Source organism: Moschus berezovskii, chromosome 5 (genome assembly GCF_049115385.1).
Source record: "Moschus berezovskii isolate FMDL1 chromosome 5, NW_MosBer_1.0, whole genome shotgun sequence".
Lineage (NCBI taxonomy): Eukaryota > Metazoa > Chordata > Mammalia > Artiodactyla > Moschidae > Moschus > Moschus berezovskii.
The window spans coordinates 125,183,707-125,208,594 of record NC_142464.1 but is presented as its reverse complement, the minus strand read 5'-3'; the positions used below and the strand labels follow the sequence as shown (position 1 = coordinate 125,208,594).

The window sequence follows — 24,888 nt, the reverse complement described above, 5'->3', positions numbered from 1 at the left end:
TCTCACAGCCCTGGCATCCTCCCCGCCCTCCATCCACGGGCCAGCACCGCCCAGCCGGGCACTCGGCACCGTCGGGGGCAGTGGAGGAGGGCGGGGGGAACAGCAGACGGACGTGGGCTTCCCCGCGGCCTGGGGGTTGGGGCTCTGACAGCGACGTGGTGAACCGTGAACGCCTAACGGGGCGCAGTGAGAGGCGGCTCTTGCACTCCGTCAGCAGGAGCTGCAGGAGCTGCTGTCTGCTCGCGGCCTGGCTTCCCTCACCCCCTAGAACACTCTGCAGCTCCCGCTGCTCCCGGCCCCCAGGTGAAGCGGCTTCCACGCACGTCCCTGACGGAGGGGATGCGGTGAGAGCCCACCTCTGTGTGGAAACAGCTCGGTCTGGCTCTTCGCTGGCGAGGTGGGGGGCCCGGCCCCGGCGGCATCTGACGTTCCCCGGGGCGTCCAGGGAGCAGGCTGCCAGGAGCGGGCTGAGAGGTGGCGAGTAGCTCGGAGCGTGGGCACGGGGCCACGGTGGTCACCACGGGAGGCCTCCCCTCACGGGCCATGCAGACGGGACCGCGGTCTGAGTCCCAGACCAGGCCCAGGGGCGGATGAGGGTGGCCGGGGGCAGGGAGGGGCTCGCGTGGCTCTGCTGCTGGGGCGGCCCTGACCGGGGTCCGGCGGGGGGCGGCAGTTGCAGGGAGCAGGTGAAGGCAGCAGGCAGGGGCGGTTTGGTTGTGTGGCGGGCTGGTCTTTCCGGGGCGTCGGATGGTCCGACAAAGGGAGAGACTGACGCCGGGCCGTGACCATGGCAGGGGGTCCTCAGAGAGGCACAGACCCTGCTACCTCTCTGGACCCCACCAGGGCCAGGTGCCTCCCTTCCCGGCTGAACTCAGACCAGCCGTGCCCCTGTTCCCTGGGTGCCCCCCACCTTCCACACCCACTCCACCTGACAGGCCTGCCGCCTCTCGGCCTCCTGAGCCCTGCATGCCTTCTCCTGGAAGCCAGCTGACCCACAGGACCACCTCTGGCATTCCTGGTCCCCCAGTGGGGGGGCGTCTCGGGAACAAGAAAGAGGGTGGATTCAGGCCCCGAGGTGAGGCCGGGTCCTCTCCCGGTCACTGCAGTTACCGCTGGGGGCACGGGGGCCAGGCCTGTGGAGGGAGCCCCACGTGTGCCCAGCGAGGTCACTGCTCAGCCTGGGCCCAGCCTTGGAGAGCCTCGTCTGGTTGCAGGGGTGAGCGAGCTGTAGGCAGAGTAAAGTGACTGCGGCTGGAGGAGAAACAGCAAAGTGGGCTTTTATTGAAACCTGCCACCTACATCCTCATCCCATCAAGAGACCAAAACGTGGCACTGCTCAATTTTACTAACACATTCTTTTTTTTTTTAAGAAGAAAAAACATTGCACAGTTTATACTGTTTTACTGTCTTCACCACGAAACCTCTAAGTCATCGCAGAGAACGACAGAATGGCAGTGACTTCCTGCTTCGTCTTCACGATCAGGCAGTCACTGTTCCTTTGGGATCCACCATTCAGCGTTAGGGGAAACAGCCGTGCCGGGGGGAGGAAATTCGGAACAGTCTGAGCTCGGCAGGACTTGCTCCCCAAACAGGACGCCTGGCAGAGGTGGGCGGGCAGGCAGGCACTGCGCAGTGTCAGCCACGGGCTGAGCGCACTGAGCTGGGGCTGCGACTCCGGACGCTGTCTGGGCAGAAGAGCAGCCGCAGAGCTGAGCTCGGGCCGTCAGCAGTTGTGAAACCAGGGCAAGGTCTTACGCGCTGCTTCTGGTGCTGGAGCAGTGTTTCCTGAGGGAAGGGTCCCCACTTCCTGCCTGGAGGCCACTTCCAGGCCCAGCACTGGGAGGAGCCCAGCAGACCAGCATCCTGGGGGGCCTGGAGCTTCCAGACAGGGGGGCGCTGCACACAGGGATCTACCGATCTGTGCGCATGTGGCAGAAATTCCATAAGCCCAGGGGGAGCTTCCACCACCCAGGGCGCAGAGACCGGGGACATGCGGGCACTGGCGTGGAGTCCTCCGTGGGGTCTGACCTCAGCACTGGGGTTCAGCTACCCCTGGGTGGAATCTAAGGCCAAACACGAGCCTCAGAAGGAGCAAACCGGTCCTAAGTATTCACTTCTCTGCCTGCCGGAACAAAGCCCGACAGTACTTAAACAAAACTGTCCCGCACGACAAAGTACAGTTCAAAGTGTTAGGATCCAGGCCATGCCAAGGATGAAACTATAAGCCATAAGCAGAAGGAACATCAAACAAGCAACAGAAACAGAACCAAAGACGGTGAATCTGCGGACAAGAACCTTAGGATGACTGTTAAAATCTTACAACTGTGCTCAAGCATATAAAGGAAAATGTAAACAAGATGAAGAAGCGGAAGCTATAAAAAAAGATCCAGATCCGAAGGGAGAAAAATACAGTGTCTAAAATGAAAATCACCCGAGATACAAGTGACAGTCGATTAGGAAGTCTGGAAGGGAATACCTGTGGACTCAATGACAAAACATAGAAACGACCAGAAATGAAAACCAGCGTTTTCCAGTCCTGGGGCCACTGTTGAGTTCTCCAAATTTGCTGGCATTTGAGTGCAGCACTTTCACAGCATCATCTTTCAGGATCTGAAAGAGCTCAACTGGAATTCCATCACCACCAGCTTTGTTTCTACTGATACTTCTTAAGCCACTTGACTTCGGACTCCAGGATGTCTGGCTCTAGGTGAGTGATCACCCCAGCGTGGTTATCTGGGTCGTGAAGCTCTTTTTTGAATAGTTCTTCTGTATATTATTACCACCTGTTCTCAATCTCTTCTGCGTCTGTTAGGTCCATACAGTTTCGTTCCTTTATTGAACCCATCTTTGCATGAAATGTTCCCTTTTTATCTCTGATTTTCTTAGAGATCTCTAGTCTTTCCCATTCTGTTGCTTTCCTCTATTTGCATCGATTGCTGAGGAGGGCTTTCTTACCTCCGCACTGTTCCCTGGAGCTCTGCATTCGGACGGGCGTGTCTCTCCTTTTCTCCTTGGCCTTTGGCGTCTCTCGCTCAGCTGTCTGTAAGGCTCCTGCCTCGCCGTCTCGCTTTTCTGCATCTTTCTCTCGGGGATGCTCTTGGTCAGCGTTACCAAGCTCCGTCCACAGGTCTGTCTCCGCACTCTTGTCTACCAGATCTGTTCCCTTGAATCTATTTGTCACCTCCGCTGTAATAAGGGATTTAAGGTCATATCTGAATGGCCTAGTGGTTTTCTAGGTTTTCATCCTAATCCCACAGAAAGGCAGTGCCAAAGAATGTTCAAACTACCTCACAATTGTGCTCATCTCACACGCTAGCAAGGTAATGCTCAAAATCCAAGCTAGCCTTCAGCAAGACATGAATCAGGAACTTCCAGATGTACAAGCTGGATTTAGAAAAGGCAGAGGGACCAGAGATCAAATTGCCAACATCCACTGGATCATTGAAAAAGCAAGAGAGTTCCAGAAAAACATCTGCTTCATTGACTATGCAAAAGCCTTTGACTGTGTGGATCATTCTTCAAGAGATGGGAATACAAGACCACCTGACCTGCTTCCTCAGAAAGCTGTATGCAGGTCAAAAAGCAACAGTTAGAACCAGACATGGAACAACAGACTGGTTCCAAATTGGGAAAAGAGTACGTCAGAGCTGTATATTGTCACCCAGCTTATTTAACTTACCTGCAGAGTACGTCATGAGAAATGCCAGACTGGATGAAGCACAAGCTGGAATCAAGATTGCCGGGAGAAATATCGGTAACCTCAGATATGCAGATGACACCACCCTTATGGCAGAAAGCAAAGAACTAAAGAGCTTCTTGATGAAAGTGAAAGAGGAGAGTGAAAAAGCTGGCTTAAAACTCAACATTCAAAAAACTAAGATCATGGCATCTGGTCCCATCACTTCATGGCAAACAGATGGGGAAACAATGGAAACAGTGGCTGACTTTATTTTCTTGCACTCCAAAATCACTGCAGATGGTGACTGCAGCCATGAAATTAAAAGATACTTGCCCCTTGGAAGAAAAGTTATGACAAACCTAGACAATATATTAAAAAGCAGAGACATTACTTTGCCGACAAAGGTCCGTCTAGTCAGAGTCATGCTTTTTCCAGTGGTCATGTCTGGATGTGAGAGTTGTACCATAAAGAAGGCTGAGCGCCGAAGAATTGATGCTTCTGAACTGTGGTGTTGGAGAAGACTCTTGAGAGTCCCTTGGACAGCAATGAGATCCAACCAGTCCATCCTAAAGGAAATCAGTCCTGAATACTCATTGGAAGGACTGATGCTGAAGCTAAAGCTCCACTACTTTGGCCACCTGATGTGAAGAACTGACTCACTGGAAAAGACCCTGATGCTGGGAGAGACTGAAGGCAGGAGGAGAAGAGGACGACAGGAAGAGATGGTTGGATGGCATCACTGACTCAATGGACATGAGTCTGAGTGAACTCCGGGAGTTGGTGATGGACAGGAAGGCCTGGCGTGCTGCAGTCCATGGGGTCGCAAAGAGTCGGACACGACTGAGCGACTGAACTGAAGTAAAGTGATGCATTAGTTTTCTGAGGCTCCCATAACAAAGTGCCATAAACTACATGGCTTAGAAATGTATTCTCCATGTTCTGGAAGATTTAAATCTAGAATTCGGGTGTCAGCAGACCTGGTCTCTTCTACGGGTTGTGAGGAGAAAGCTCCTCCGTGCTGCTCTCCCAGCTTCCTGTGGTCACTGGTGTCCTTGGCTTGTCCACACATCAGTCCAGTCCTGGCCTCTGTCTCCACATGGTGTTCTCTCTCATGTCTGCCTCTTGCCCTTTTCTTAAAAGGACGCAGTTCTCTGGATTTGGGGTCCACCCCAGTGCAGCAGGACATCACCTTAGGTTACACCTGCAAAGACCCTCTTTCTGATTTTGGGGATTAGGACTTCAACATTTTTTGGTGAACTAATTTTTGGGGGGAGACACAATTCAACTCACAGCAGGTCTTCTTAACTGGCTTTTCTGTCGGTTGAAAACATACAGGAATACCACAGATGTTTCATACATTCAGACATCTTTGTCTCTTGAGATTGTCGACTTCCTGATTAAACTGTTTTCTGAAGGCCCCTGAGGGTTTTCTACATACACCATCTGTCATCTGTGAGTAGGGCCAGTTTTATCTCTTCTTTTCCAGTTTTTCTAGTCTTCATTTTATTGCCCGATTGCACTGGGCACCTCCTGTACCAGGTGGAACTGCAGGAAGAACAGTGAGCACCTTGCCTGATGGGCCCTCCTCGGGGAGAGGAGGCTTCGTCACGCGGGGAGTCGGCTGCAGGTTCTTCCGGACACACCTCGGTCACACTGAGGAAACTGCCCTACTCCTAGTTTGCCGGCTGGTGGTGTCGTGAGTGGGTATTGAATTTTATCATATGCTTTTTTTGCTTCTGTTGAGATGATTATATGGGGTGGTTGTTTTTGTTTGGTCTGTTGTTATGGTGCATTATTTTTTTAATGTCAAGCAATCTTATATTCCTATAATAAAAATGGCACTTGGTTATACTTTTTATTTAGGACTTTTGCCTCTACATTCGAGGGTAATCTGTCACTTTCCTTCGTGCCTTGTTTTTCTTGCGTTTTGCTCTCATGAGTTAGGGACCATTCCTATTTTGTTCCCTGAGTCTGTAGGATACTGCTATGTCTTTCTTAGACGTTAGGAAGAATTCAGCAGTGAGTCATCTGAGACTGTAATTTCCTTTGTGAAAAGACCTTTAATTACAGATTCAATCTGTTTACGTGATATAAGGCTGTTGAGGTTTTCTGTTCCTTCAGTTTTAGGGAGCTGTGTGTTTGAAGGACTCGATCCATTTCATCTACGCTGTCATGTGCCTCATCTTTTTAACGCCCTAGAGATCTGCAGTGATGCTCATCTTTGACTCTGGATTTTAGCAATTTACGTTTTCTTTCTTCATGAGTCATGCTGTGGGTTTATCCGTCTCGTAACTATGTAAAAGAGCTAACCCTTGGCATTGATGGTTTCTGTCTGTCTTCCATTTCATTGGTTCTGCTCTTTTATTATGTCCTTCCATTTTCTCTGGGCTAAATTTGCGGCTCTTTCCCTGCGTCTTGAGACGAGCACTTGGATCACTGAAGTCTCACATCCCTTCATCCTCACACACGCCTTCGGAGCTGTTACCTTTCCCCTGCTTTCGCTGTATTCCATAATTTTTAGCAACTTGTATTGTCATTTATACTCAGTTCAAAATATTTTCAGTTTCCACTGTATATATTTTTCCCATGGATCATTTAGAAATACGCTAGGAGTTTATTAGTTATCATTCTTTTGCTGGACTGTGGTTTAATCTTAGTGGTCAGCAATCACAAATTCCGTGATTAGGATCTCTGGAATATTGTCGTGACTAATTTGTCTCTCTTGGAAGCATTCCATGTACACCTGAAGAGAATTAGTTAGTGCTTGTCAGGTGTAACTTACATTCTACACATGAATTAGGCCAGGTAGATTTTTTGGTTAAATCTTCTATATCCCTACCGATTTTCCCCCCCACTTTTTTCAGTTACTGAGAGAGGTATGTTAAAATTTCCAACTATGATTATGTATTTATCTAGCTCTTATGCTTTATATTGGTATTATTAGCTCTACGCAAATCTGGGTATATTATATACCCCTGATAAATTTACACTTTTATGACTGTGTGACGTTGATCTTTGTTTCTGGTAGTGTTTTTTGTCTTAAAGTGCACTGTCTGATTTTCCTGGTTAATGTTGGTGTGGTGAGTCTTCGTCTTTTCTGATGGGCACACAGGCAAGACTTATTTTCATCCACTGTGACAATCGTTGTTACTCAGAGGATTTGGTAAGTTTATTTATTGCCGCATATGTTGGGATTTTTATCCCCAACCAGGGATCAAACCCCAGGTCCCTGCATTAGAAGTAGAGTCTGGGGACTTCCCTGATGGTCCAGTGGCTAAAATTCCACGCTTCCAGTGCTGGGGGCCCAGATTCCATCCCTGATCAGGGAACTAGATTTCCACTTGCCACAACTGAGAGTCCACATGTCGCAACTGAAGGCCCTGAACGCTGCGCCCAAGGCTGAAGGCCCTGCAGTGCTGTGACTAGGACCCGGGGCAGCCGAGTGAAGAGAGTCGAGTCTCCACCACCGGACGGCCCGGGAGACCCCGCTGTAACTTCTCATGAAGCATTTCCAGCACTGCGTCAGTGTTGCCCTGATGGTAGTCTGCTCCTGTAATTCATTGGTCTACCGTAAATCAACGCAAAATCCTTATACCCTCTAACTGTGTGAGTTGCTTAAGCGCTCTGCTCCCCCGCCTAGGAAGCTTTCACGGTTGTCTGCATGTCTGAAACCTTCAAGACATCATTGTTTTAAACCATCAGTACTCATCCACGCCCACTCATCCCCACGCTCTGCCCTCCTCTCTGTGTTTCCATCCAGAATTACTCCTGACCAGCCTCGGCAATCTCCATAGCACCCTTTTTTCTTGCTGCACCGTCTGCTGCGAGACATGTGCTAGCTTGTGTTTGTGTGGCTCTGCCTTCACTGCGCCTCTTCCCCCACACGTCTAGAACTTGTTACTGTGTATTGGACTGTGGATTCTGTTACTTGTGTCTGAAGAAAAATGGGTTTTGTCCAGCAGGCCTGTGGATTACTGGTTGGCTACCTGGAAGAGAGGGATGTTTTGGATTTGCCCTAAGGTGTCAACTTTACTCCTAAAATGTGACCCCTTCAGGGTTTCAAAGGAAAACCGAGGATGAAGCCGCCCCCTCTAACCCTGAGGGACACCCGCTGGGGCCTCTGCTCCGCCCGTCCTGCCTTCCAGCCTTGTTCCTGCCGCAGGATTCGTGGAGTCTTATTCTCAGCCTGCCCGGTTCAGGGTCAGCCAAGAATTTGAGGGCTCCCCTCCTGTGGCTCCTTTCTCTCTAAGCAGTGCTTGGGTGTCTGCCAAGTCCCCAGCTCCTGAGGATGGAGGCTCCCCGAGACGCTGGAGACCGATGGCTTCCAGTCAGGCTCCTGACGCTGGGGGTCGTGGGGACTCCCACAGAGGGGTCAACACCTCAACTACTCCCGGAGGAGGGCAGAACCAAAGAGAGAGGGTGCATGTGCACCCAGGTGGGAGGGCCAGCACTGGCACCCGCGTGGCAGCTGCTGCTCCAGGCAGAGGGGAGCGCAGACCGCGCAGCGGGCCGGGGGCCAGCGGCGGGGGTTCAGACCCCAGCTGTGTCCCCGCTGCTGTGACGCCTCCCCACCCGCACCGAGGGCAAGAGGAGCCCCTACTTGCTGGCTCTCCTGTGGGTTGGCAGGGCGACAGGCCCCATGGCCCTGCACCGCCCTACAGGGCTCTCCTCTGCCCTCAGCCTGTCCCCGACTCCTGCCTGAGCTGGACGACAGGGCTCCGGAGGCTGTGTCTCCTCGGCAGCTAATTCAGGCCCAGGTGGAAGTGTGGCCAGGCCCCTGCGCCCCAGTCCTCCACACACACTCGGGGCAGCCGCTTAGCAAGTCCGTTTATTACAAAATCGTCACATGATCATGTTCAACTTCTGGGGGTGTGGCAAACACTAGTGCAGCGCAGCGTGTCTCAGTGCAGCTCAGTGCTCGGCTCCACGCCTCCCGGGGGGCAAAGCCACATGCTGGCCAGAGAGCATGCCCACAAGTCCACTTGTGGCCTTGGCCTGGCCGCTTGGAAGACCAGCTCCACACTAGAAGCTCCAACCCCTACCTCTGCTACCAGCCCCACCACAAGTTCCTGCTGAACCAAGAGCAGCCGAGACGGAGGCTCAGAAGCACCCCCAGCCTGTGCTGGTGCCGCGATCCTGCTGCGGGGCCCCCGCAACCCTGATGCAGGGCCCCCGCCTTGGGCCGCCGGGCTCACTGGCAGCACTCGGCCACGTGCCTGAAGAGCTCCTCACCCTGCTCGTCGCCGAAGCACTGCAGGCAGTGGGGGCACTGCAGGTCCCCCTGGCCTCTCTGGGGCACTCCCGAGCACCCGCCCTCTGTGGGGAGGTCCAGCCACTGGGATCCCGTCCCAGGCCTCCGGCCACCGGCCGCCACAGGCTCCAAAGCGTCGGTCTCTAAGTACCTGGGAGATCTGCTCCCCGTGTGGATCCGGCAGGAGACTGGCTCACGAGAATCCTAGGAAAAGGCAGGAGTCCGCTCCCGAGGCTGGTCTCGGCTCCAGCGTCTGCAGCCACGTCCGTCACCGTGCAGGACCCGCACCTTCACTCTGCCTGGTGCCGAGGCCCGAACGAGGACGTGCCGAGGACAACTGAGGGGTCCGAACCTCCCGCCTGTGCCCACGAGGGAAGAGGCCCACGTGGGGGCCACCCCCACCACGCAGCACGGAGGGGCCGCGTGCAGGAGCTCCCAGTTGGGGCGCGATGCCAGGACAGGCCGGCAGACGCCACCCTCCACACACACACACACACAGGTGCCACCCGGAGGTTTCCAGGCACTGGGCACAGCGGCCGTGCCTGGAACGGAACCGAGGTCTTGGCAGCCGCAGGAAGGCTCGAAATGCGTGAAAGAGCAACGCGCCAGAGGAGACCCCGGCCGTACCTGTCTCCAGGACGCCTGGCGCTGCAGCGAGGCCACCTGCTCCTCCAGCTCGTGGATGCGGCTCTGCGCCCGCTCCCTGTCGGCCCTCTCCGACGTGAAGTCATCTTTGTAGGCGAGGATCTGCCGGAGGGGATGCCCGCGTCGGGAAGAGGCCTGGCCCCCCACCCCTTCAGGAGGAGGAGGAGGAGGAAGCCGGTCCCCTGATGCCCCTAGGAAGAGGCCCCGCCCCTATGACGTCAGGAGGAGGAGGCCCCGCCCCCCGGCGCCCACGGCCGGCCGCACCTGCTGCTCCAGCATCTGCACGCGCTCCAGCGCCGCGTCCCGTGCGCTCCTCGCCGCAGCCAGCTCCCGCCGCGCCTCCGCGCAGTCACCCATCTTCTCCTCCAACTGCGCGTTGAGCCGGGAGACCTCCCTCCGCATCAGCTCGGGCTCCGGGGCGACCTGCAGGCCCTTTAGCTGCGCGTGGAGCCCCCTCACGTACTCGTCCCTGCTGGCGTCGTAGCGCTGCCACCTGGCGTTGAGGTCCTCCACCTGGGGGCCGGAAAGCGCTCTCGAGCCTGCCCGGAATACGAGGCCCGTCCGCAGTGGAGGCCGGCTCCGCCCAGCCTGGGGTGGGGGAGCACCGGGATGCGGAGTCACTGCCTGAACACTGGATTGACAGTGATCCCTGCACCTCCTTCGGCAACACGCGAATTAACCCCCAACACGTCCTTTTGGGCAAACGTGTCGGGCCTTTGGGGACCCTGTGTATCAGCCGAAGCGACCTCACGGCAGGGGCGACCCCTGGGCACAGCGAGGGGAGGCCCCTCACCCGCAGCCCGCGCGGGGCGCTCGGCCCGAGTGCGATATCAGACACTCACGTGAGTCACCTTCTGCCTCAGCACCCGGTTCTCCTCCCGTAACTTCTCAACCACCGCGTGCACTGAGGCGTCCCCGTCCGCGCACTCGGGCTGCATGAGAAAGGGACCAGACCCCGAGTGACCTCACCTTCCGCGCGGGCACCAAGTCGCAGACAGCCCCGCAGCCACCCTGCGGCAGGTGCGCCGGGGACAGGAAAGGACAGGCGCTTCCCGAGGGGAGGGTGGTCCTGGCCCCGCCCAAGCCCACCCCACGCGGGGGCCAAGCGTCACAGGGCCGGGGCCGGGGTAGAGCGGGGGCAGGAAGCCGAGCTCGCTGTGCCCAGAGAACTTCCCGGACCAGGGCCCACGGCCGCCAGGAGCAGGCGCCCCTCCTCGGGCCCACAGCTCCTCCGGTCGGGTGTGTCATGTCCGAGATGACCACGGTCAGCTTGAGGGGCTGACTGTCCACATAACCTCCCCGGGCCTCGCGAGGCTAGCGGGATTCACGCCTAGAAGCCCACGTGCTGACCCAGTCCCAGCAGGGTGGACGGGGTAACTGAAAGGCCATCAGAAATTCAGTCATTTAACAAAGCGGATGGATGGTGGTGACATTATTTTGAGAATTCCCCTCGAATGACAAAGGAACTGCGTGTGCTAACCCGGCGGGCTCGGGAAACCCCGCTGACTCAGCCAAGACCAGCACTGAGAAATGACACCGGCTTAGAACCTCGGCCCAGGCCAACCACGACCGTCTTTCAGATCCCCAAAGAGAAAGGCCCCCGTGACTCAGAACCATACGTGTGCACTGCCTGCCCGGAGAGCACTCCGGTTTCTCAAATGTGCCCTGTTCTTTCTGAGGTTCCCTTTTTGTGGGATCCACCACCAGGAGTCGGGGATTCTCAGACCGAGGCCCTCCCCTGTGCCCTGCAGAGCTGCTGCTAGGGGGCTGCAGGGCTCGTCCCAACCGCCCTACATTACAGGGCGTGGTTCTCAGCCAACCTGTCACAGCCCCCGGCACCACCACGACCCCGAAAGCCCCGCTCCCGACAGCCCCCGGAGGAGCCCCCTGACTTCTTGGGTGGGGTTTCCTGATGCTGAAACCCACCCGCTCCCCTGCACCCACACTCCTATCTGCCTGCGGGCCCCATCCCGAGTAGCACCAGGCAGGGGGCACAGCACCAAGCGGGGCCCCGTGTCCTCCCTGCCCAGGCCCAAGGCCCCAGCGGGGCCAGGCCGTGCTGGAGCTGACAGCCCAGCCAGACTGGAGGCCCCCCTGGGCCAGTGCTGCTCACAGAGGCCCCCCCGACCTTGCTCAGAGTGTGGGGGCCCAGGCACTGCACACGCCAGCACTCGCTCAGGACACCCCTCCTGCCCCGGCTCTGTGCTTCATGGAGGCTGGAGAGACCACAGGGCCACCTCCCCACTGGCCCCGGGGGCAGCTGCAGGTCTGCGTTCCTGTGACACTCTGCAGGCCCCACCGTCCTAGAGGAAATGCCCAGAAGGGCGGGCAGCCGAGACCCTCCCCAAGGCGCAAGGCAAGGCCTGCTGACCCCAGGGCCTACCTCGGGGCTCTGCTCCCCCTCGGCCCCCTGTGCCCCCTGGCGTTCATCCAGACACTTGGCCAGATGCTGGCACATGTGGGCCGTGGCAGCCAGGGTCCGCCGCAGCTGGTGGGTCTCGTCGGCCAGGGAGCGACATAGGACGTGGCTGGCGGCCTGGGCCCGTTCCTTCTCCGCCACGCTCCTCCGCAACAGGGCCACCTCCTTCTCCCGCTCGAGCCCTGGCTGGCTCAGGAGCTGCTGCGCCTCCCGCTCCTTCTCCTCCAGCTGCTCCGAGAGTCTCTCAATTTCCTAAAGAGAAGGTGTAAAAGTACAACTGATCTGACTGTGGTGCTGGAGAAGACTCTTGAGAGTCCCTTGGACAGCAGGGAGATCCAACCAGTCCACCCTAAAGGAAATCATTCCTGAATATTCTTTGGAAAGACTGATGCTGAAGCTGAAACTCCATTACTTTGGCCACCTGATGTGAAGAACTGACTCAGGGTCTTGGAAAAGACCATGATGCTGGGAGAGATTGAAGGTGGAGAAGGGGACGACAGAGGATGAGATGGTTGGATGGCATCACCAACTTGATGGACATGAGTTTGAGCAAGCTCCAGGAGTTGGTGATGGACAGGGACGCCTGACGTGCTACAGTCCATGGGGTTGCAAGGAGTCGGACACCGACTGAGCGACTAAACTAATCGGACTGAAAGAATCAACATCAGAAATAAATGATCACAAAGCAGAAGACAGTCAGGCACAGACACCCATCCGTAGGTAAAAAGCATGTTCATTCAGAGGCTGGCTTCTGGATGGATGATTAACTCAGGAGTTTTCAGCCCCAAAAGTTCTATCTGAAACGTCATCTAAAATTCTGTTTTCAAAAGCAAACTCATAATGTTACATTTTACATCATCAAATTACTAACTGTGGCAATCCCAAACCTCTTGAGAGAAAGAAAGTCCCCCGCGGTGGGCAGCCCCCAAAGCCATGCCCACATTCTCACCCCGACACCTGGGAATGTGACTTCATTTAGCTGTTTCCAAAGAGCTGTTCAGTGCCAGCAGCCACTGGGAGCTGAAGAGAAGGACCCGCCCCCCACAGCCCGATGTGGGGCTTCTGGCCTCTGGAGCAGCGGTAGACCACGTTATCTACTGCCTTTGTGCTGGGCGTGCTCGGTCGTGTCCGACTCTGTGACGCTGTGGACTGTAGCCCACCAGGCTCCTCTGTCCATGGGATTCTCCAGGCAAGAGTACTGCGGTGGGCTGCTATGCCCTTCTCCAAGGGATCTTCCTGACCCAGGGATCGAGCCCAAGTCTCTTGCGTCTCCTGCATTGGCAGGTGGGTTCTTTACCACCAGCGCCACCAGGAAGCCTGTCTATTATTGCCTTAGGCCACCCAGCTTATGTTAGAGCAGCTCTGGGAAACTAATATCCCGGACCAAAGTCCTTCAGATTACCACTGGCTTTAAGCACCCCCAGTTGGGTTCTGCACTCGGTTCTGCGCTGTCCCACTTTCAAAGTAACCTCCACCATAACAAGTGCGTAAGGGAGGTGAAGCAGGAGGAGCCAGTCCATCTTACATGGGAGAAAACAGCTTCTGGAAAGCCAGGGTGGAGCCTGAGCGCACATGGGGAGGGTGGCAGGGAGCACTGGACCCAGAACCTCCCCACCATGGACAGCCCTCAATGAGTACTCTTCTAAGTGCTTTGGAACAAAGCACAAACATGCATGGTTCTAAAAACTTGAAACACACAGAAGTAAATAAATGGAAACTTTTCCCCCAGCAGCCTGCTACTCTCCAGAGGCAACCACTGCGCACGATCTGGCCAGGGGTCTTGCCAGGGTGGTGGCGCGCGTCTGCGGCACATGTCTTTTTCCACTAGTGGGCCTGATAGGACTGCTCGAGTGCCTGCTTTTCGACTCCTTGGTAAGATACCGTGTCCCACAGCAGCACAGAACCTGCCCGTGCCTTTCAACCACAGCCTGGAGCTTCACACCAGAGTGCAGACTGACCAAGCACACACCTCCAGCTGGCGTGCCCTCATGCAAACACAGGCACGGGATACATCCCTACAAGTCTCATGGCTGGGTCTACCCAAGCCTGGGGTTAGGAAGTAAGTGTGGGGATTTCCCTGCTGGTCCAGTAGCTGGGACTCCAAGCTCCCAATGCAGGGGGCCTGAGTTCCATACCTCATCAGGGAACTAGATCCCACAGCTAAATAAATAAAATATTTACAAAAAAAGAATTGCTGGGATGGACCTAGAGGTTATCATACTAAAGTCAAGTCAGAAAGAGAAAGACATATATCACTTAGATGTGGAATCTAAAATATGAGACAAATATACCCACTACACAGAAACAGACAGACACGGACGACACTCTGGTGGCTGCCAAGGGGTTTAGGCGAGTGGGGGAGGGCTGGGCTGGAAGTCTGGGATTAGGAGATGCGAACTATTATACAGACAGCGAACAAGGCCCTACTGTACAGCTCAGGGAACCGCATTCAACAGCCGGTGATGAACCACACGGGAAAGAATACGACAGAGCATATACTGTATACACACATATGCATGCATGGGCTTCCCTGGCAGCTCAGACGATAGAGAATCCACCTGCAGTGCAGGAGACCTGGGTTCCATCCCTGGGCCAGGAAGATCCCCTGGAGGAGGGCATGGCAACCCACTCTGGTATTGTTGCCTGGGAAATCCCATGCACAGAGGAGCCTGGTGGGCTACAGTCCATGGAGTTGTCAAGAGCTGGACACAACTGAGCGACTAACACACACACATGCATGTATACATACACAGTTTTATATACGTATAACTGACTTGCTTTGCTGTATAATAGGAATTAATGAAATACTGTAAATCAGCTATACCTCAATAAAATTAAACAACTGGGGGACTCAGGAGCACGGCCAGGCTCTGGGTCCCTCCCTGAGCCCAAACCCACATCCATGAGGCGAGAGTTGCTGCCCGGGCATCAGTGATGCCCCTTCCACAGATAAGCCCAGCACGTGACCGCAGCGCGCTAACCGGGTGACCAGAAAATACTCCAAAAGCCTCGTCCTCTTTCTTTCAGGGAAATTTTTGCACGCAGCTTACAGGATCTGTTTCCCAACCAGGGATCAAACCCAGGCCCTTGGCAGTGAAAGCGCAGGGTCCTAACCACTGGACCACCAGAGTTCCCTCTGAATTTTAAGAGTACTCTTTTCCCCGTTTTCCTTGGACTTTGCTCCAGAAGTGAACAGAAAGACAGGAAGGAAGGGAAACTCCATTAGAAGAATCAGTCGGCCTGGCTCTCTTGGGAAAGGCCTCAGGGAAGGTGCTTCCCTGGGTCCTTGTTCCGTGACAGGGACTTACTCACAAAGGTGGCAAGGGGACAGCAGGTGACCGTGAGGGCAGTGGGACGAGGCCCTGGCAGATGGGCCGCGTCCAGCACCAGATGCACAAGAAATCAGGACTGGCGACAACGGGTGTGACAAGCATCAACAGATCAACGTCCAGTGGGGATCCTGCCCGAAAGGAATCCAGCGCTGGCATGCCATCAGCCCATCGTGCCTCACTGCCCTCTGACCGCACAGGTATTACAGCCAAGCCAGGCGAGGCCCTTTCTTGGAAGGCCACTACTTCGTCCTTTCTTTGGGCCCTGATGACCTCACCGCTGGGCTGAAGGAGAAGAAGAGGCCTCTCTCTGGACCTGGCCAGCGGGCATCAGTACCTCCTCCTGCCCTCCAGCACCTGGCCGGCCCTGCAAGCCCTGTCCAGGACCTTCCAAGCCTGTCCACACAGCTGGGGCCGCCGGCTGGTGCCAAGGTGAGGCCACTTCCAGACACTGCGATGAGAACCAACCACAGCCTTCTTAGCATAAAATACTATGAACCCTGATGGGAGGTCAGGCTCTCTCAGCAAACTGTTCCAGCAGCACTGAATCTAAAAACACAAACCCAGACCTGGTTCCTGGCCTTGGACTTATTTGTGTTCCTTAAAAACTGGCCACTTTTGAAGGCCTACCAGCCAATCAAGGCCCCGTCCTGTGCTTTTCCTGTGAGAAATATGGCAGGAGGCCTCCCTCCAAGGGGATACAGACCCGGGCCAGCACGGCCCAGCCTCCCTGTCCAGCATCACAGCCCTCTGGGGACCCTGTCGCTGCCGGGGGACGGACGTACCCGAGGACACTGACCACACTTACCCAAGTTGCGCCGAGTGACCCTCCCAGTGGCTCAAAACTGAATCTGGAGGAATCACTGAAAGCGCACCGTGCCCTGTCCTGCGGGGACGGTCACCTCCCTGAGAAGCTGCTCAGGTCAGAAGCTGTGATTTCAGCAGGAGCGCCTCTGTCCTCGTCTCTATCTAATATGGAAGAGTATTCAGGGTAAACGTGTTCTTTATGGGAAAGACATCAGTATACATATACAAATATGCATGCTGTGAATGCAGACGGAAGCCTGTAAGCGACACCAGTGCAGGCCAGTCCCTGTGGGGCCAGCTTCTAAGGCTCACGGGGGTGAGTGACCGGGAAGTCAGCGACCAGTAATGAGGCAGCGGCACCGGCAACCCCGGCCGCAGTGCCTCCACCTCCCGCCGCCCCCTCACGTCCTCTGTGAGGCCGGAGGACTTCAGGTAGCACCTCATCTGCAAGCGTCCTTCTGAGCTGCTCAGATGGAGACAGGCTGAACAACAGCGCAGCAGGAGGTCCCCTGGCTTCAGGGGCTCGTGGGGCTTCCCAAAGACTCTCATCGCCGCACCCACCCCAGGAGGCGGCCACGAGGTGTCTGCGAAGAAGACCGGGGGTGCCACCACCAGGACTGGGGCCCCTTCTCCACCTGTTGATAACACAGACCCAGAACGACTGCGCCTGGCCGACTAGGGGGAGGACTGTTTGGATCTGAAGGACGCACTGGCTTTATGTTGTGTCTTAAAAATCTTCTTTCAAGCATCAGTTTAGAAATGACCTGAACCTGGCATCCCTGGTGGTCCACGGGTTAAGAATCTGTCTGTCAGTGCAGGGGACACAGGTCCGACCTGTGGAAAAGGCCCCCACATGCCATGGACCAGCTAAGCCCACGGGCTGCAACAACTGAAGCCCACCCACTCCAAACCTGAGCTCCACGGCCAGAGAAGCCACTGCAGTGAGAGGCCCTCACACCGCCACACGGGGAAAGGCCCGGAGCAACGAAGACCCGGAAAGAAGAAATGACCTGGCGGGTGTGCAGACTTGCCGCATTGACAACCTCACCACCAGGAACCAGCCAGCGCTGGAGGAACGAGGCAGGCCACTGCAGGCTGCTGCCCGCCCACCAAGGGCTGCCTGACCTACCGCCCCACAGCCGCATGCAGCCCCCAGACCCCTGCAGCCCCCAGGTTTTCAGCACTTGTTGCTCTGAAGTGGGAGACACACTGGCCCATCTGGCTACGTGTCCTAGTCCAGTTCGTAACCACTGTTAGAAACTACACATCACACCATCTCCGCCTCCATCTTCACGGGGCTGTCCTATAAGGATACCAGTCACTGGATCAGGGCCCACCCTAGTCCAGGAGGACCTCACTTTATCACACCTGCAAAAGCCCTACTTCCAAAGAAGGGCTCAGTCGCTCAGTCATCACCAACTCTTTGCAACCCCATGGACAGCAGCACGCCAGGCCTCCCTGTCTTTCACCAACTCCCGGAGCTTGCGCAAACACATGGCCACTGAGTCGGTGAGGCCACGCAACCAGGTAGGTCATCCTCTGCCACCCTCTTCTCCCACCTTCAAACTTTCCCAGCATCAGGGTCTTTTCCAGTGAGTCAGTTCTTCACATCAGACAGCCAAAGTATTGGAGCTTCGGCTTCAGGATCAGCCCTTCCAATGAATATTTAGGACTGATTTCCTTTAGGATTTACTGGTGGGTTCTCCCTGCAGTCCAAGGGACTCTCCAGAGTCTTCTCCAGCATCACAGTTCAAAAGCATCAATACTTCAGCGCTCAAGCCTTCTTTATGGTCCAACTCTGACATCCATATATGACCACTGGTACAACCATAGCTCTGACTACAGGAACCTTTGTCAGCAAAGCAATGTCTCTGCTTTTTAATGTGCTGTCTAGGTTGGTTATAGCTTTTCTTCCAAGGAGCAAGCGCCTTTTAAAAAATTTCATGACTGCAATCACCATCTCCAGTGATTTTGAAGCCCCCAAAAATAAAGTCTTTCATTGTTTCCCCATCTATTTGCCATGAATGAAGTGATGGGACCCAGATGCCATGATCTTAGTTTTTTGAATGTTGAGCTTTAAGCCAGCTTTTTCACTCTCTTCTTTCACTTTCATCAAGAGGCTCATTAGTTCCTCTTTGCTTTCTGCTATTAGGGTGGTGTCATCTGCATATCTGAGATTATTGATATTTCTCCCAGCAATCTTGATTCCAGCTTGTGCTTCATCCAGCCCAGCTTTCACATGATGTACTCTGCGTATAAGTTAAATAAGCAGGGTGACAATATACAGCCTCGATATACTCTTTTCCCAATTTGGAACCAGTCTGTTGTTCTATGTCCAGTTCTAACTGTTGCTTCTTCACCTGCATACAGCTTTCTGAGGAAGCAGGTCAGGTGGTCTGGTATTCCCATCTCTTGAAGAATGATCCACACAGTCAAAGGCTTTTGCATAGTCAATGAAGCAGATGTTTTTCTGGAATTCCTTTGCTTTTTTCTATGATCCAATTGATGTTGGCAATTTGACTTCTGGTTCCTCTGCCTTTTCTAAGTCCATCTTGTACACCTGGAAGTTCTTGGTTCACGTACTGTTGAATGAAGCCTAGCTTGAAGGATTTTGAGCATTATCTTGCTAGCATGTGAAATGATTGCAGTTGTGTGGCAGTTTGAACATTCTTTGGTATTGCCCTTCTTTGGGATTGGAATGAAAACTGACCTTTTCCAGTCCTGTGGCCAACGCTGTCTTCCAAATTTACAGACATATTGAGTGCAGCACTTTCACATAATCTTTTAGGATCTGTAATAGCTCAGCTGGAAATCAATCACCTCTGTCTACTAGCTTTGTTCGTAGTGATGCTTCCTAAGGCCCACGTGACTTCACATTCCAGGACGTCTGGCTCTAGGTGAGTGGCCACGCCATCGTGGTGATCTGGGTCGTGAAGACCTTCTTTGTGTCGTTCTGCTGTGTGTGCTTGCCAGCTCTTCTAGTTCTGTTAGCTTCACACGGTTTCTGTCCTTTATCATGCCCATGTTTGCATGAAATGTTCCCTTGCTATTTCTGCTTTCCTTGGAGACATCTCTAGTCTTTCCCATTCTATTGTTCCCCCTATTTCTTTGCATTGTTCACTTAGGGCTTTCTTATCTCTCTTTGCGAGTCTACAGAACTCAGCATTCAGATGGCTTTCCTTTTCTTCTTTGCCTTTCGTCTCTCTTCTTTTCTCAGCTATTTGTAAGGCCTCCTCAGACAACCATTTTGCCTTGTAGAATTTCTTCTTCTCGGGGATGGTCTTGATCACTGCCTCCTGTACAATGTCACGAACCTCCGTCCATAGTTCTTCAGGCACTCTATCAGATCCAATCTCTTGAATCTATTTGTCAAATTTCCATTGTATAATCATAAGAGATTTGATTTAGGTCATACCTGAATGAGCCAGTGGTTTTCTCTACTTTCTTCAATTTAAGTCTGAATTTTACAATAAGGAACTTGTTATGTGAGCCACAGTCAGCTCCTGGTCTTATTTTTGCTGACTGTGTGGGGCTTCTCCATCTTTGACTGCAAAGAATATAATCAATCTGATTTCAGTGTTGACCATCCGGTGATATCCATGTGTAGAGTCGTCTCTTGTGTTGTTGGAAGAGGGTGTTTGCTATGACCAGTGCGTTCTCTGGTAGCCTTTGCCCTGCTTCATTTTATACTCCAAGGCCAAACTTGCCTGTTACTCCAGGTATCTCTTGACTTCCTACTTTTGCATTCCAGTCCCCTATGATAAAAAGGACATGTTTTTTGGTGTTAGTTCTAGAAGGTCTTAATAGGTCTTCATAGAACCATTCAACTTCAGCTTCTTCTGCACTAGTGGCTGGGGAATAGACCTGGATGACCGTGATATTGAATGGTTTGCCTTGGAAACAAACCAAGATCATTCTGTTGTTTTCGAGATTGCACCCAAGTACTGCATTTCAGACTCTTTTGTTGACTGTGAGGGATACTCCATTTCTTCTATGGGATTCTTGCCCACAGTAATGGTCACCTGAGTTAAATTCACCCATTGTCATCCATTTTAATGTACTAATTCTTAAAATGTTGATTTCACTCTTGCCAACTCTTGTTTGACCAAGGTAAATCAATTTACCTTGATTCATGGACCTAATCTCCCTGGTTCCTATGCAATCTTTTTCTTTATAGCACTGGACTTTAGTTTCACCACCAGACACATCCACATCTGGGCGTTGTTTCCACTTTGGCTCAGCCTTTTCATTCCTTCTGGAGCTATTTCTCTGCTCTTCTCCAGTAATATACTAGGCACCTACCAACCTGGGGAGTTCATCTTTCAGTGTTGTTTATTTTTGCCTTTTCATACTGTTCATGGGGTTTTCCAGGCAAGAATGCTAAAGTGGTTTGCCTTCTCTTCTCCAAAGGACCACACTTTGTCAAAACTCTACCATGACCCGTCCATCTTGCGTGGCTCCACACGGCATGGCTCACAGTTTCATTGAGTTAGACAAGGCTGTGGTCCATGTGATCAGTTTGGTTAGTTTTCTGTGATTGTGGTTTTCATTCTGTCTGCCTTCTGATGGAGAAAGATAAGAGGCTTGTGGAAGCTTCCTGATGGGAGGGACCAGCTGTAGGGAAAACGGTCTTGCTCTGGTGGGCAGGGTCATGCTCAGTGAATCTTTAATCCAATTTTCTGCTGATGGGCGGGGCTGTGCTTCTTCCCTGTAGTTTGACCTGAGGCGGTCCAGTCCTAGAGTCCTGCAATCTTTATTGCAGGCTGTACTGAGGCCAGCAGGCCGCACCTCCCAGGACTGCCGCTGTCAGTGCCCCTGAGCACACAGCTGGCCACTGCCGACCGACGCCTCTGCCAGAGACTCTCACACACTCCCAGGCAAGTCTGGCTCAGGCTCTTGTGGGGTCACTGCCCCTTTCTCCTGGGTCCTGGTGTGCACACAAGGTTTTGTCTGTTTCCCCAGTCCTTTGAAGTTCTGTCCCTTGGACTGCAAGGAGATCCAACCAGTCCATTCTAAAGGAGCTCAATCCTGGGTATTCATTGGAAGGACTCATGCTGAAGCTGAAACTCCAATACTTTGGCCACCTCATGCGACGAGTTGACTCACTGGAAAAGACTCTGATGCTAGGAGGGATTGGGGGTGGGAGGAGACAGGGACGACAGAGAATGAGATGGCTGGATGGCATCACCGACTCGATGGACATGAGTTTGAGTGAACTCCAGGAGTTGGTGATGGACAGGGAGGCCTGGCGTGCTGCGATTCATGGGGTCGCGAAGAGTCGGACACAACTGAGTGACTGAACTGAACTGACTGAACTGAACTGAATCACATCCCGCTGACTTCAAGATCAGATTCCCTGGAATGCCAGATCCTTTGCCAGATCGCCAGGTTGGGAAGTCTGTTGTGGCCCCTAGAACTTTTGCAGCAGTGTGAGAACCTCTTTGATATAACTGTTCTCCAGTTTGTGGGTCACCCACCAGGCAGCTCTGTGGTGGGCATATAGTCAAAGCTATGGTTTCTCCAGTGGTCATGTACAAGTGTGAGAGTTGGACCATAAAGAAGGCTGAGTGCTGAAGAATTGATGTTTTTAAACGGTGGTGCTGGAGAAGACTCTTAAGAGTCCTCTGGACAGCAAAGAGATAAAACCAGTCAATCCTAAAGGAAATCAACCCTCAATATTAATTGAAAGGACTGATGCTGACGCTCCAATACTTTCGCCAACTGATGCGAAGAGCCAACTTGCTGGAAAAAGACCCTGATGCTGGGAAAGATTGAGGGCAGGAGGAGAAGGGGACAACAGAGGATGAGATGATTGGATGGCATCACCGACTCAATGGACATGAGTTTGAGCAAGCTCCAGGAGATGGTAAAGGACAGGGAAGCTTGGTGTGCTGCAGTCTATGGGGTCACAAAGAGTTGGACATGACTTAGTGAGTGGACAACAATAAACTTAGAAAGATCTCCAATCAGCAATGTAACTTTACAAGTTAAGGAACCAGAAAAGAAAGAACAAACTAAATCCCAGGCTAGCAAAAGTAAAGTCACTCAGTCGTGTCTGACTCTTTGCGACCCCGTGGACTGTAGCCTACCAGGCTCCTCCCTCCCTGGGATTCTCCAGGCAATAATACTGGAGTGGGTTGCCATTTCCTTCTCTAGGGGATCTTCCTGACCCAGGGATCGAACCTGAGTCTCCCACATTGCGGGCAGACGCTTTAACCTCTGAGCCACCAGGGGAAGCCCTAGCAAAAGGAAGGAAAAATAAAGATTAGGGCGGAGATAAATGAAATAGAGAACAGAAAAACTATAAGAGAAATCAATGAAACCAAAAGTTAGTTCTTCAGAAAGATCAGCAAAATGGATAAAACTTTAGCTAGACAGATTACAAAAAGAAAGAAGACACTAATTACTAAAATCAGCAATATAAGTAGAGATGTTACTACAAATTCTATGAAAATAAAAATGATTACAAATGAGTAATTTGCAAATTAGATAACCTAGATGAAACAAATTCTTAAAAACACAATTTCTACCAAGACCAAATCACAGAGAAACAAAAACTGAACAGACTACCAATAGTAAGGAGACTGAATCAGTAATCAAAGACCTGCCCACAGGGCTTCCCTGGTGGCTCCGTGGTACATCCACCTGACAGTGGAGGAGACACGGGTTTGAGCCCTGATCAGGGAAGATTCAAGACGCTGCAGAGCAGCTCAGCCTGTGCACCACAGCTACTGGCCTACGCTCCAGAGCCCGGGGACACCAACTACTGAAGCCCATGCGCCTAAGACCAAAGGTAGAAGCCCGTGCTCCTCGAGAGAAGTCACCGTGCTGAGAAGCCTGTGCACCGCGATAGAGTGGCCCCTGCTCCCCCCAGCTAGGGAAAAGCCCACACAGCAACGAAGGCCCAGCCAGCCAAAAATAAATTATTTTTAAAAAATAGCTCCCTACAAAAAAAGAAAAAAGGCTTGAAATTGAAGATTTTATCAGTGAATTCTATCCAGTATTTAAATAAGAAATATTAATAATACCAATTCCTCCCAAATTCTTCCAAAAAACTGAAGAGGAGGGAACATTTCCTAACGTATTCTGTGAGGTCAGCAGCCAGACAAAGTCACAAGAAAGAAACTAATATCCCTTGAAAGTTCTCAATAAAGTAAGTGCATGCGTGCTCACTCAGTCGTGTCTCATTATGTGTGACCCCTTGGACTGTAGCCCACTAGGCTCCTCTGTCCATGGGCTTCTCCAGGCGAGAACATGGAGTGGGACGCCATGCCCTCCTCCAAGCTCACACACCATATCTGAAGACAATTAGATAACTGTTGATTAACATCTAATAAACAATAACAATATGACAGTGAGGTCTTCCGAGGAACATAAAGCAGAATTATGTGTTTGATGCTTGTTTTCTATCTATGACAGCATCAATCCCGTGCAATGAAATGAAAGTGCTATTACTAATCTTTTCTAATCACAACATTTTCACCACATTTGTTACATGTAGATTTAGGTAATAGCCTACTCCGCTGTGGTTACGTTCACAAACATATTTCATCAAAAAAAGGAAGGGAGGGAGGAAGGGATTGATCAATGTAACATACTACATTACCAGAAATAAGGGGAAGAAAACATATGATTGTATTAAGTGATGCAGAAAGGCATCTGACAAAATTCAACACTTTCATAATAAAAACACACAACAAATAGGAACAAAAGGAAACTACCTCCGCATAAAAAAACCATATGAAAAACCCACAGCAAATACCATGTTCTTGTTGTTCAGTGGCAAAGTCATGTCCAACCCTTTGCAACCCATCTCCCAGAGTCTGCTCAACAGATGTCTGCTGAGTCCACGATGCCATCCAACCGCCTCATCCTCTGTCACTCCCTTCTCCTCCTCCTGCCCTCCATCTTTCCCACCGTCAGGGTCTTTTCTGATGAGTCGGCTCTTCACATCAGGGGACCAAAGTACTGGAGCTTCAGCTTCAGCATCTGTCCTTCCAGTGAACATTCAGGGTTGATTTCCTTTGGGTTTCATTGGTTGGACCTCCTTGCAGTCCAAGAGACTCTCAAGAGTCTTCTCCAACACCACAGTTCAAAAGCATCAATTCTTCAGTGCTCAGCCTTCTGTATGGTCCAGCTCTCACATCCATACATGACTACCGGAAAAACCACAGCTTTGACTATACAGACCTTTATCAGCAAAGTAACGTCTCTTTTTAATACACTGTCTAGGTTTGTCATAGCTTTGCTTCCAATCTGCAAATACCATACTCAATGGTACAAGACTGAAAGTTTTTCCTCTAAGATCAAAAACAAGACAAGGATACTGGCTTTCATTCCTACTATTCAACATAGTCCTGGAAGTTCTAGCCAGAGCAATTAGGCAAGAAAAAGAAACAAAACATATCCAACTGGAAAGGAAGTAAAATGACACCTGCTGGCAGATGATTTGCTGGCAGATTATATATAGAAAACTCTTAAGATCACACACACACATACACCCACATACCTGTTGGAGAGAATAAACGAATCCAGCAATTGAGCAGGATACAAATGAACACATGGAAAACCACATGCTGTTGTATTGCTACACACTAACAATGAAGAATCTGGTGGGGGATACAAAGCCAATTCCATTTAAAACAGCATCAAAAAGAATAAAATGCTTAGGAATTAATTTAATCAAGGAGGTGAAAGACTTGTATGATGAAAACTATAAAATATTACTGAAAGAAATTAAAGAACTTCCAGGGTGGTC

The 24,888-nt window shown here is 52.3% G+C and overlaps 1 protein-coding gene across 2 annotated transcripts in view; it reads right to left on the bottom strand.

Moving 5' to 3' along the window:
• Window positions 1-8,489: 8,489 nt before the first annotated feature.
• TNIP2 (TNFAIP3 interacting protein 2) overlaps window positions 8,490-24,888 on the bottom strand; it is a 29,902-nt gene continuing 13,503 nt past the window's right edge. The window contains exons 2-6 of one of the 2 annotated variants that reach the window (XM_055434564.2): window positions 11,959-12,246; window positions 10,418-10,507; window positions 9,840-10,163; window positions 9,558-9,677; window positions 8,490-9,134 (exon numbers count right to left, since the gene is read on the bottom strand). In XM_055434564.2, the coding sequence (XP_055290539.1) occupies window positions 8,871-9,134; window positions 9,558-9,677; window positions 9,840-10,163; window positions 10,418-10,507; window positions 11,959-12,246 (1,086 nt within the window). In that variant the 3' untranslated portion in view covers window positions 8,490-8,870. The remainder of the gene's footprint in view (window positions 9,135-9,557; window positions 9,678-9,839; window positions 10,164-10,417; window positions 10,508-11,958; window positions 12,247-24,888) is intronic. The other variant, XM_055434565.2, reaches the window with a different exon arrangement.